An 11,095-nucleotide genomic window follows, 5' to 3' on the forward strand; every position below is an offset into this window, starting at 1 on the left:
GGAAAATAATGTACTATAATACTCAATTTGGAAAACAGGCGCAGCAGAGTTGAGATTAAAGCAATCAGCATTATGACAAGTGACTATTAAGCAGGTCTAATACTTACACCAATTATAGTTTAACACACTCTGGTCAGATCTGCCGTTATCTCAACCTTTTGGGCCCCACATTGGGCGCCAAAAAGACTGTCGTGGTTTAACCCGGCTGGCAGCTAAATACCACGCAGCCGTTTGCTCACCCTCCCTCCTCCCTCTCTGGGACGGGGGAGAGAAATGGAAAGTGAAGCCCATGAGTTGAGATAAAGACAGTTTAATAAGACAGGAAAATAATAGTAACAAAATAATAATAACAATAACAATAATAATAATAATAATAATAATACAATGGTGATAATAGGAAAATAATAATAATATGTACAAACAAGTGATGCACAATGCAATTGCTCACCACCCGCTGACCGATGCCCAGCCTAACCGAGCAGTCCAGCCCCCTTCCCCTGGCTAGCCACCCCTACATATTATTTAGCATGACGTCAGATGGTATGGAATACCCCTTTGGCTAGTTTGGGTCACCTGTCCTGGATCTGTCCCCTCCCAGCTCTTACTGCACCCCCAGCCTGCCTGTTGGCAGGACAGAGCGAAAGGCTGAGATGTCCTTGGCTTGGTATAAGCACTGTTCTGCAACAATTAAAACATCGGGGTGTTATCAGCACTCTTCTCATCCTAAGCCAAAACACAGCATTCCACCAGCTACTAGGAAGAAAATTAATTCTGTTCTAACTGAAACCAGGACAGTTGGTCAAGCATGATTTCCCCTTGGTGAACCCATGCTGACTACTCTTGATCACCTTCTCCTCCATGTGCTTGGAGATGACCTCCAGGATGAGTAATTCCACCACTTTTCCAGGGATGGAGGTGAGGCTGACTGGCCTGTAGTTTCTTGCCATTTTTGAAGACTGGTGTCACATGGGCTTTCTTCCAGTCCTCAGGCACCTCTCCTGTTCTTCATGACTTTTCAAAGATGATGGACAGTGGGCTAGTAATAACATCCGCCAGCTCCCTCACCACTCATGGATGCATCCTATCTGTGCTCCTGGATTTGTAGGTGTCAAGTCTGTCTTAGAGATCTCTGACCTGATCCTCTTTGACCAAGGGAAAGTCCTAATTTCTCCAGACTTCCTCCCTTGTCTCTAGGACCAGAGATTCCTGAGGGCTGGTCTTAGAAGTGAAGACATTCAGCAACGAAGGCATTCAGTAATTCTGCCTTCTCTGTATCTTTTGTCACCAGGGCATCCACCTCATTAAGCAGCAGGCTCACATTTTTCTTAGTCTTCCTTCTGCTATTAATATATTTGAAAAAGCTCTTCTTGTCCTTGGCACCCCTTGCCAGATTTAACTCCAAACGGACCTTGGCCTTCCTTGTTGCATCCCTGAATCCTCTGACAGTGTCCCTATATTCTTCCCAAATGGCCTGTCCCATTTTCTACATCCTGTGTATTTCCTTCTTCCATTTGAGTCCTTCCAGGAGTTCCTTGCTCATCCAAGCAGGTCTCCTGCCCCCTTTACTTGCCTTTTTGCTCATAGGAATATATAGTTCTTGAGCTTAGAGAAAGTGATGCTTGAATACTCACCAGCTCTCTTGGACCTTCTGACTCATTCCTTGGATTGGACTTGGATTCCTCCAAGTAGGTCCCTAAAGAAGCCAAAGTTAGCTCTCCTGAAGTCCAGGGTTGTAATACTATTTCTTGCCCAGCTTCCTTCTTGCAAGACCCTGAACTCTGCTATCTCATGGTCACTGTAGCCAAGAGTGCCCCCAGCCTTCACATCTCCAACAAGCCCTTCTCTGTTTGTAAGCACAGTATTCACCAGCGCACCTCTCCTCGTTGGCTCCTCGACCACCTGCATCAAAAAGTTACCATCAGTGCGCTGCAGGAACCTCCTGGACTGTTCGTGCCTCGCTGCATGGTCTTTTATACATACAGGGGGATGGAGAGTTCTTGTACTCTGATAAAAACATCCTTAAAGAGTTGCCAGCTCTGTTCAGCTCTTTTGTCCCTAAGGACAGTGTTCCAGGGGATCTCATCCACTAGATCTTTAAATAGCTCAAAGTTTGCTCTTCAGAGATTCAGGGTTCTGACTTTGCTCTTCTCCGGGCCCGTATTCCTCAAGATCACAAACTCAACCAGGGCATGGTCACTGCAGCCCAGACTGCCACCAATGTTAACCTTTTTAATGAGTTCATCTGCATTGGTGAGCACCAGGTCCAGTAACGCTTGTCTTCTGGTTGATTTGTCTAATACATCAACCAGAAAGTTATGCTCAATGCACTCTAGGAATCTCCTGGATTACTTACAGCCTGCTGTGTAGCTTTTCCAGCAGACATCCGAGTGGTTGAAGTCCCCCACCAGGATGAGAGTGTGTGAGCATGATGCTTCTTGTAGGTAAAGCAAGAAGTCTTCATCAACAGGCTCCTCTTGATCAGTTGGCTTGTAGTAGACCCCAGCCACAAGGTACTCTTTACTGGTCTGTTCCTTAACTTTTCCAAATCAATCCATTCCCTAACACAGAGGGCAAGACCCAATATTTCCAAGGGTTTTGTCTCTTCAATAAGCACCTATCTGTCTTGGGCAAAACAAACTTGAGGAATTTCACTGAATTTAAATTTATTGCCAATGAACATAAACTTTGGGTGTTGAGAAGCAACTAATACAGGGTAAACACTTCTCCCTACCCTCAGCTCAATTTCAGTGTAGACACTTCTCCCCCTTTCCTAGTCCTCACTCCTGTTTGCACCTTACATTATACTCATTCCCTTCAGTGAGGCAAAAGGCAGCACAAGAGGATGGAGTCAGTATGCAATGATTTCTTTCTGCAGCTCCTTGCTTCTTACTTATTTCCTCTGCTCTGCTGCGGGTTCCTTTACTGACCTGTCGTGATCCAAAAGGAGAAGGAAACTGCCCTACCCAATGATCATAATGATCGTAACAGTGAGTTTGTAGGATTCTGTGATACACGAGGACACACAGGCTTTATTCACTAAGGATTTCTATTTATTACTAATCAACGTGAATCACCACTATCAAGAATGCTATGATTAATCAGGCAAATACGTATGGAATTGTATTTCTGACAAAACTGATTGATGTCACTTTGGGGGAAAAAATAAATACGTCCTTCTCTAGTTGGACCTTCCCTTCTGTACTGAAGATACACTGTTGGTGTTCAAGAAGTGTTTGGACAATGTTCTTAAGGTGTATGGTTTAACTGTTAGGTTGCCCTGTGTGGAGTCAGGATTTGGACTCGATGGTCCTCATGGGTCCCTTCCAGCTGAGGAGATTCTATGATTCTAAGATGAAAGATAGATACCAAGCTATTACAGATATTACCAGGAAGCAAGCATGCATAGATATACATATATGCAACAAGTGTCAAGGATGTAGTACCAATTAATAGTAATATCACTTAGGAGTAGTAGAAATGCAATTTGAGGTAAGAAAATCAGTAATGTAACAGCAGATATGATTTGGGAGTAATTATAGGTTTTACAAAGTTATCAGTATTACTGTGACAGTGAAAATACTTATGACAAACTTATCAATACTTTGACAGTAAACAGACTTACAATAGGTTACCCTTATCAATTCTAGACTTATGACAGATTATATACATACATATTCATATAATTACCAGTACTGAATGCATCAAGCAGATCCTAAAAGGGAACAAAGGAAGGGGCTGGTGGTAATATCAATAAAACAATTCTCAAGACTGACTACCAAACAGGTCAAAAACGAAACAATTTCCCAAAATACAGACAACCCTAAGGGGCCCAGAAAGGGAATAAAGTAACAGAGTCACACTTCAAAGTTGAAGTGTCACCACTTGAGTAGTATTAGGGGGTTTAGGAGTATACCTGGTCAAGTCACAAAGTTAACCTAAAGTTCCAGCAAAGCTTCAACCTGTTTAAGGAGGGAAAAGGGAACAAAGGAAACAAAGAGAAGTTTCTCAAAGAGAAAAACTGTCTTGGGTGAAAATCAAGCCCATTTTATACTATTAAGACATAAGAAGGAGTAGGACAGCATGGTTATGCAATCAACAGGTGCTGTTAGTAGTGGTCTTCTTCCTGAGAGAGTCAATAAATAAAATTTCTTGTTTCTGTTATTTTGCTTTAAACTAAAGCTTATTTCTCACATCAATTCGCACTTTCTCAGATGATAAGTTGTTCTCCTTTTCTTGTTTTGTACTGATCAACGGAGTGGTATCTCAGGATGCTTCCCCATTATGAGTTATTCAGCCACACTTCAAGGATGTTGGTTCCCAGGCTCATTTAATTAGGCCAAGAGACAAGTTCTTGGGCTTGGCTCTCAAGTTGTCAGACCTTTTGTTATTACAGTCAGGTTACCCCCATTACTGCTCCCACCATGGCTGCAGGCTATTTAGGGGAGTACCTGCTCCAGTGTAGCTTCCTCCATAGGCCACTGTCCCTTTGGGGATGTAGCTACTCCAGCATGTTCCTGTCTTTGAGCCACAGTCCTAGACATACCTTCTCCAGCATAGAGTGTCTCCTTACAAGAGTGAATCTCCGTCTGTGTCACCCAGAATGTTCCTTTCCACATACCACCTCCTGTATCTTCTTCTGTGTCCACATGTCCTCCTCCTGCCCCTATGAGCTACCACCCTTTCTTTAAATAAGCAAACACACAATATGTTCTTCTGATGTTTTGGCATGCAGTGAGGTGTCATCAGCCATTGCCAAGCCAGATGAAAACATCTGTCAATGGCACAGGGCAATTCATGGCTTCCTACCACACAGTCTCCCTCTGCAGCTCCCTGTTACCAAAACCTTGCCGTTGATGCCCACTTTATCTCCGGTTACTTGACAGGTACCATTACAGTCAGTAGAGAAAAGGAGTCTGACATACACTAGATGTTAGGATTAGGCAGTGTGAGTCACATGCCTGTTTCTTGTCATTGACTATAAAAGTATTTTTTGTCACTTAACTTGTTTGTAGGTAGTGTTTTAGATTGGATATTAGGAAGAACTTATTTACTGAGAGGGTTGTGAGGCGTTGGAATGGGCTGCCCAGGGAGGTGGTGGAGTCACCATCCCTGGAGGTGTTTAAAAAATGCTTAGATGTTGAACTTGGCAATATGGTTTAGTGGAGGACTTGTTAGTGTTAGGTCAGAGGTTGGACTCGATGATCTTGAGGTCTCTTCCAACCTAGACAATTCTGTGATTTTGTGATTCTGTGATACTTGAGCTGCATGCATCTCCTAGAGGTTTATTTAAATCTCACTGTTGGAATCTTTTACAACAAAACATTGGCTTTCTTTCTGACACAAATGCTGATTCTGACAAAAAATAATGGTCTAGATAGAAGAATTCTGGATTAATTTTCCTGGTTGTTCCACAACTCAGATAACCTTTGCTATTTCTAGCATTGAAATCTATGAAAACCTCCTACAACTGATTTCACTTCACTAACACTAACCCAAAGATTTGATGGTGCTGCTTGTGCATTTCATCCTTTAATAGTATTTTACCAGTCTTGAAGATCTGTTACTGGGAAATAGTTAGCAAGAACCAGCATTGTTGGGATCTAAGCTGGCTTCCAAAATATTTTAATGGAATTTAAGATAATTAAATCATATGCCCTGTCTTCTTTCAAATCACATGCTATTAAATTTCACTTGAAAGCCCCCATGCAGAACACAGACACCTCAGTTAAGTTAGAGATTGAAATTCCTGAAGAGAAAAAGCAGCACCAAAAAGAAATCAAGAGTTCGGAATTTGTAGGACATAAATTAGGAGAGAAAGGACTTCACTGCCAACAACTGAACTTCCCTCTACTGGTGAGGAATGGTAATCTGTGCATCATGCAACATGGAAATTTTCCATTTTTCTCTGACTTTGGACACAGAAAGAGGCTACACTGAGCAAGTGTAACAATTATGGATACAATAATGCAATATACCAACTCTGTTACATTTTCACTAGCCTACAGAAAATCAGGCAATAATTTAATTTTGAAACCATATTTAATGAAATAAAAGAGGATTGCTGCTACTTGCATCACCCAATCCTTGTACTCGTTGATTTAACATTTGTTTGTTTGTTTCTGTGGCAGGTTGCAGTCAAGTGAGTGGACATCTTCCTTAAGCGGTAGCATTGATATGACTCCAGGTCATGAGCATTCCTTGCTGATTGATTCCATGGATAATAGTTTCAGCAAAGTAAGAATTTTCATTCACAGCTGTCAATAATGTGAATCTTGGCTGATGTAAGAAAAGGTGAACTGAAAACTGTGAATCAATAGCAGCTAAATCCTTCTGTAGGCATATTTAGGTCTGTAAAGGTCTGGTAGGTTTCTGCTCTTGGCTTGCTCTGCTTTCCATGCCAAAAGCCTCATACTAATTGTTTCTCTGCTACAATCTGCAGAAACAGAGTAAATTTCAGAAGCCACTGAAATGTAGAACAGCATTGTTTGTGCCCAGAATCTGGTCCCAGGTTCCTTGTGGCATAGTCAAGGCCCCAGTGGTGAGCAACAGGCAAAGTCTGTGCAAACATCTTACATACAAAGTATACATGTTACTGGCCCAGCATCTGCAATGTCTGGAGAGCCTGACCTTTTATTTAGCAACCATCTCAGTTTTCCCTCAGTCACTATCTTTCAGCCTGTGTCAGGCTGGGATCCAAAGTGGAGAGATGCTTTTTCACTGTACTGAATAAGAGTCTGACAGCCACTTGTTCAGTTTTGCTAAGGAATAAGCCCTGCTGAAGAGCTTGGCCTCTTATCTCTTCAGCATTTGGGGTTGGTGCTCCCAAGAGGGAAGTAGGGCAAGACCCACAACTGGATGGAACCCTTTACTAATGCTGGAGGTTTGTCACTAGAATAGACAGTTTTCTCTTTGTTATGGAAAGTTGCCAGCAGATGTTACATTGTCTGAGGATTCCTTGAAGGCCTCTGTAGTATAAGATCGCCATAGGGTGGCGCATTCAACAGGATGCAAAGTCAGCTGCAAGGATGAAAGATCTCATCAAATAAATAACCATTCTCTTCTTTTAGCCCAGAGGATGGGTGAATCAGGATTCCTAATAGTTTGAATCTCTAGCAGAGAAGTACCATTGATCAATTTGTTTGTATTTCACTGGGAAGGGCTAGAAATTTGTAGAGAGAAAATGTTAGGGGGAAACATTCTGCATTCTGTTGTCCTTTCTTGTTTGAAATTAGAGAGAGATAGTTCATGAGAAATCTGAAGAGAGCAGGTTTTCTGGGTAAACCTGAAAATAGGAAAGGGGAGTATTTCACTGAGGATTGGCTCTAGAGGTCGAATCTGACATTGAAATGGGTTTGGGAAAATTTGTGCTTATTTAGATTAAACAATCTTATCTTTGTGGTATGGAGAACTTTTGGTGAAGGTAGCTAGGGATTTAGCCATTCCTAATACTGATTGGTCTCTCTTTTTCTCTTCCAGACTCGGAATATTGTTGGACTACGACGCTTGTTACGCTCTCTTTTCCGTTCCCGGACCCACTTGCCTCTGCTAGTGGCCATGTATCTGCTTGCTCTCCATGCCCTGCTCTTCCTGTGCTTTACAGGCCACCTATGAACAGAACAACAGCCTTTTCTTGAGCCACGGTCCTTTGTGTAATTCCTGAGCCTGTACTCCCTATCCACCAGGTAGCTGTAACCAGCACACCTCCCAGAAGCCTTCCCTTTCCAAATCAGCCATTAAGGGGCAGCACCACCCAGCAACCTGAACACAAGTTGCTTGCTGTCTGAATATGCAGCTATTTGAAATGCATATCCTAAGGAGGTTGTGGACACTTTCAGGAATATGAATTTCAAAATCATGCTTCCTGCTCAGTTGTATTGCCTATTGAAACAGGGACAAAATTAGTATGTTTGGACCTACTGAGCACTTAGTTTAAAAACAGTTGTATGTCTGCTCTGACAGGCTTGTAAAATAATGTCAGAGATGTAATTATTGAAAAGGAATAGGAGGAAGAAACGGTTTAGCTCCAAGTTAATAACCTTGCTGCTTATAACATTAGTGTACCTCTTACTGAAGAGGGAAAGTGCTTGCATACTTCTTGAAAAGAGAGCAGCCATACTCTTGCATTCTGCTCCACTGTACCCTTGTCACAAGATTAAACCTGTAGAGGCTGTGTTGAAGGGTTCCATAATGTGGTATGTGGGTCCAAATCAAATGCAGAAGAACTTAACTATAACTGTTCCCTATGTGCTTGGGAATGGAAGAGTTCTGAGGTCTTTGGCATCGTTGCTTTAAGAAAAGCGTGTAGAATGCTAATTGTGATCATTGGACTTGTTTGACTAAAGCAAACTGATGTAAATGGACTTGATTAAATAGGATACACGAAAAGCTGTGCTTTTCTAAAGAACTCCTGAAAATGTCCTGGAGTTGAGACAGTGCCCTCTTCCAAAGGGAGAATGTTGAATGCAAAGATAGTGCTAGTTCAGTTTCTTTTCAAAGACTAAGCCATCGCTCTGTTCAGAGTACTTGCCAGAAGGATTGTATCTGCCTTTTGCTGGACTATTCATGTTTGCATTTTTTCACATGGGAAGTAGAGAGTTCTTTTGATATTGCTGGTAACCTAAGAGTCTCTAGTCACTGAATAAACTCTGTTTGAGGATGGATTGAATTCATCATTGTAGCTCAAATAATTAGATCTCTGGCAGAACACTGGCACAAAATAGCCATTTTTGCACTATCCTTGATGATTTGTGTGAATTTCCTCAACTACATAAAATTCTGCGACCAAATACTTTGCCTATAGCTTCCCAGGGCATGTGCTCCTGTATATAATAAAGATTATTTTTCAGATGGAAGTTGTGTAACGTTGTCATGTAAATGTCAGAGGTCTCTTGAGGGTGTAGTGCTGCTATAGAATGCCTTTTACAGGACCACCATGGAACTGTATGTCACTTTTTTTGTACACTTGCTTGTGTGTTATTTACAGAACATATGTTTCTTCATATTATTTGAACATCCATGGAGATGACCTTTTCTGCTATCTCACTTACCATCCTTTTTCCACTTTATCTGTAATGACCAAAGAAGGAAAGAGGCATTTAGTTTTGAAAGCAATTCCAATAAATCTGAAGATCTGCTTGGGCTTACTTCTGTTTATACTTACGTAAATTTAACTGAGCTCTGCACCCTGTTAAGAGTTGTACAACCCCCAAGAAAGTCAGGGGCATTAGCATCAGCAAGATGGAAATATGCCACTAACTTAGGTGGGACTAGTTAGAACATACTGTTCTTTTTCAGCTTTGTAGCCAAAGACAGGTACATTTGTTAATATTCACTACTATAATCTAACTACCATTAGAACAAAAGTTAGTAATACGGTAAATAGGGTATTGTAAGACTGTATATGATATGTATGTGTATATGATGGTCGTGGTGCATTTAATAGGAGCAAGAATTACAAGTGAAATATGTTTCCTTACAGTCCATGATGCACATGACTCAAATTCAGGACCTGCTTTTCTTGTAAACTGAAATAAGACAACCTTTTGCTGGTTTGGGGACCTTAAATATCTTACACCTTCAGACGGAACGGTTAGAGCTTAAAATAAATAAATAGAATAAAACCTCAGAAGAATCTCCTAATCTGATAATCATAGACAGACCTAATAGATTTGTGATTTGATCTAATGAAAGAGAGAATTTTACCTGATGATTCCTGTTTTGAATGTTTCAGCCTTTTGTTTCTTCCCATTGTGGATGCATGTGTCCCGCCCACTCTTTTGATTAAGCAAAAAGCCCCAAGTATCTTGTCATTGTGTCAAGTAGAAATGACTGTGCAAGCGCTTGCATCACTTGACACTTTGGAAAGGAGGTAGTTTTGGTTTGAGAAGTTTGGTGTTGAACCAGTGTAATTCATGTTAGTCATTCCAAAATTGTGCACTTCCCACCACTGAGCAACATACTGAAGAGTCTGGTCTTTAAGTGCTTAGGATTCTTTAACTACATCCTTTCCATATTCCTATTTAAGAGTATTTACATTTTTTGACCTGGAAGAGCTTTCATTTATGTGTATGCGTACATATATATGCACATACCTAATGAGGTTCAACAAGTCTAAGTGCAAGATGCTGCACTTGGGCCAGGACAATCAGAGACATGAGTACAGACTGGGAGAAGAACTCATTGTGAGCAGCCCTGTGGAGAAGGACTTGGGGGTTCTGGTGGACGAAAAGCTTGACATGAGCACTTGCAGCCCAGAAGGCCAACTGCATTTTGAGCTGCATTAAAAGAAGAGTGTCCAGTAGGTTGAGGGAGGTGATTGTCCCCCTCTACTCTGCCCTTGTGAGGTCCCACCTGGAGTACTGTGTACAGCTTAGGGGCCCCCAGCACAAGAAGGGTTGATCTGCTAGAGCGAGTCCAGAGGAGGGCCACAAAGATGATCAAGGGGCTGGAGTACCTTTCCTGCGAAGACAGGCTGAGAGCTGGGGATGTTCAGCCTACAGAAGAGAAGGCTCCGGGGGTAACCTCATTACAGCATTTCAGTACTTGAAGGCGGACTTTTTATAAAAAAGATGGAGAGCAACTCAGCTCAATCAGATATTGACAGGACAAGGGGGAATGGTTTTAAACTAAAAGAGGAGAGATTTATATTAGAGGTTAGGCAGAAATTCTTCACTCAGAGGGTGGTGAGGCACTGGATCAGGTTGCCCAGAGAGGATGTAGATGCCCCATCCATGGAGGTGTTCAAGACCAGGATAGATGAGGCCCTGAGCAACCTGATCTAGTGGGTGGCATTCCTGCCTATGTCAGGGAGGGTTTGGAACTACATGATCTTTAAGGTCCCTTTCAACCTGAGCCATTCTATGATTCTATGATACAATTCTATGATATATGTTTATATGGATTTTTGATAGGGCTGTAAAGTACAGATCCAAGCATTGTAACAAGTTCTGTAACCACCAGTTTGCTTTCTTGGGATCTCTTTGTAATTGTCAAGCCCATGGCTTCAGACATTTTTCTTTCTTGTACTTTTCTGTCAGATTTTTTTTTTTAATTTATTTTTGTGTGTGTGTGTGTCTGTGGAGCAGATGTTACTCTG

At 41.7% G+C, this 11,095-nt stretch overlaps 1 protein-coding gene across 7 annotated transcripts in view; it reads left to right on the top strand.

Moving 5' to 3' along the window:
• The window catches only part of GOLGB1 (golgin B1), a 67,324-nt gene extending 58,185 nt beyond the window's left edge, over positions 1 to 9,139 (top strand). For all 7 annotated transcript variants that reach the window (XM_032207509.1, XM_032207506.1, XM_032207505.1 and 4 more), the window contains 2 exons: positions 6,129 to 6,234; positions 7,477 to 9,139. In XM_032207509.1, the coding sequence (XP_032063400.1) occupies positions 6,129 to 6,234; positions 7,477 to 7,611 (241 nt within the window). In that variant the 3' untranslated portion in view covers positions 7,612 to 9,139. The remainder of the gene's footprint in view (positions 1 to 6,128; positions 6,235 to 7,476) is intronic.
• The last annotated feature ends 1,956 nt before the right edge of the window (positions 9,140 to 11,095 follow it).

This window comes from Aythya fuligula, chromosome 1, assembly GCF_009819795.1.
Source record: "Aythya fuligula isolate bAytFul2 chromosome 1, bAytFul2.pri, whole genome shotgun sequence".
Classification (NCBI taxonomy): domain Eukaryota; kingdom Metazoa; phylum Chordata; class Aves; order Anseriformes; family Anatidae; genus Aythya; species Aythya fuligula.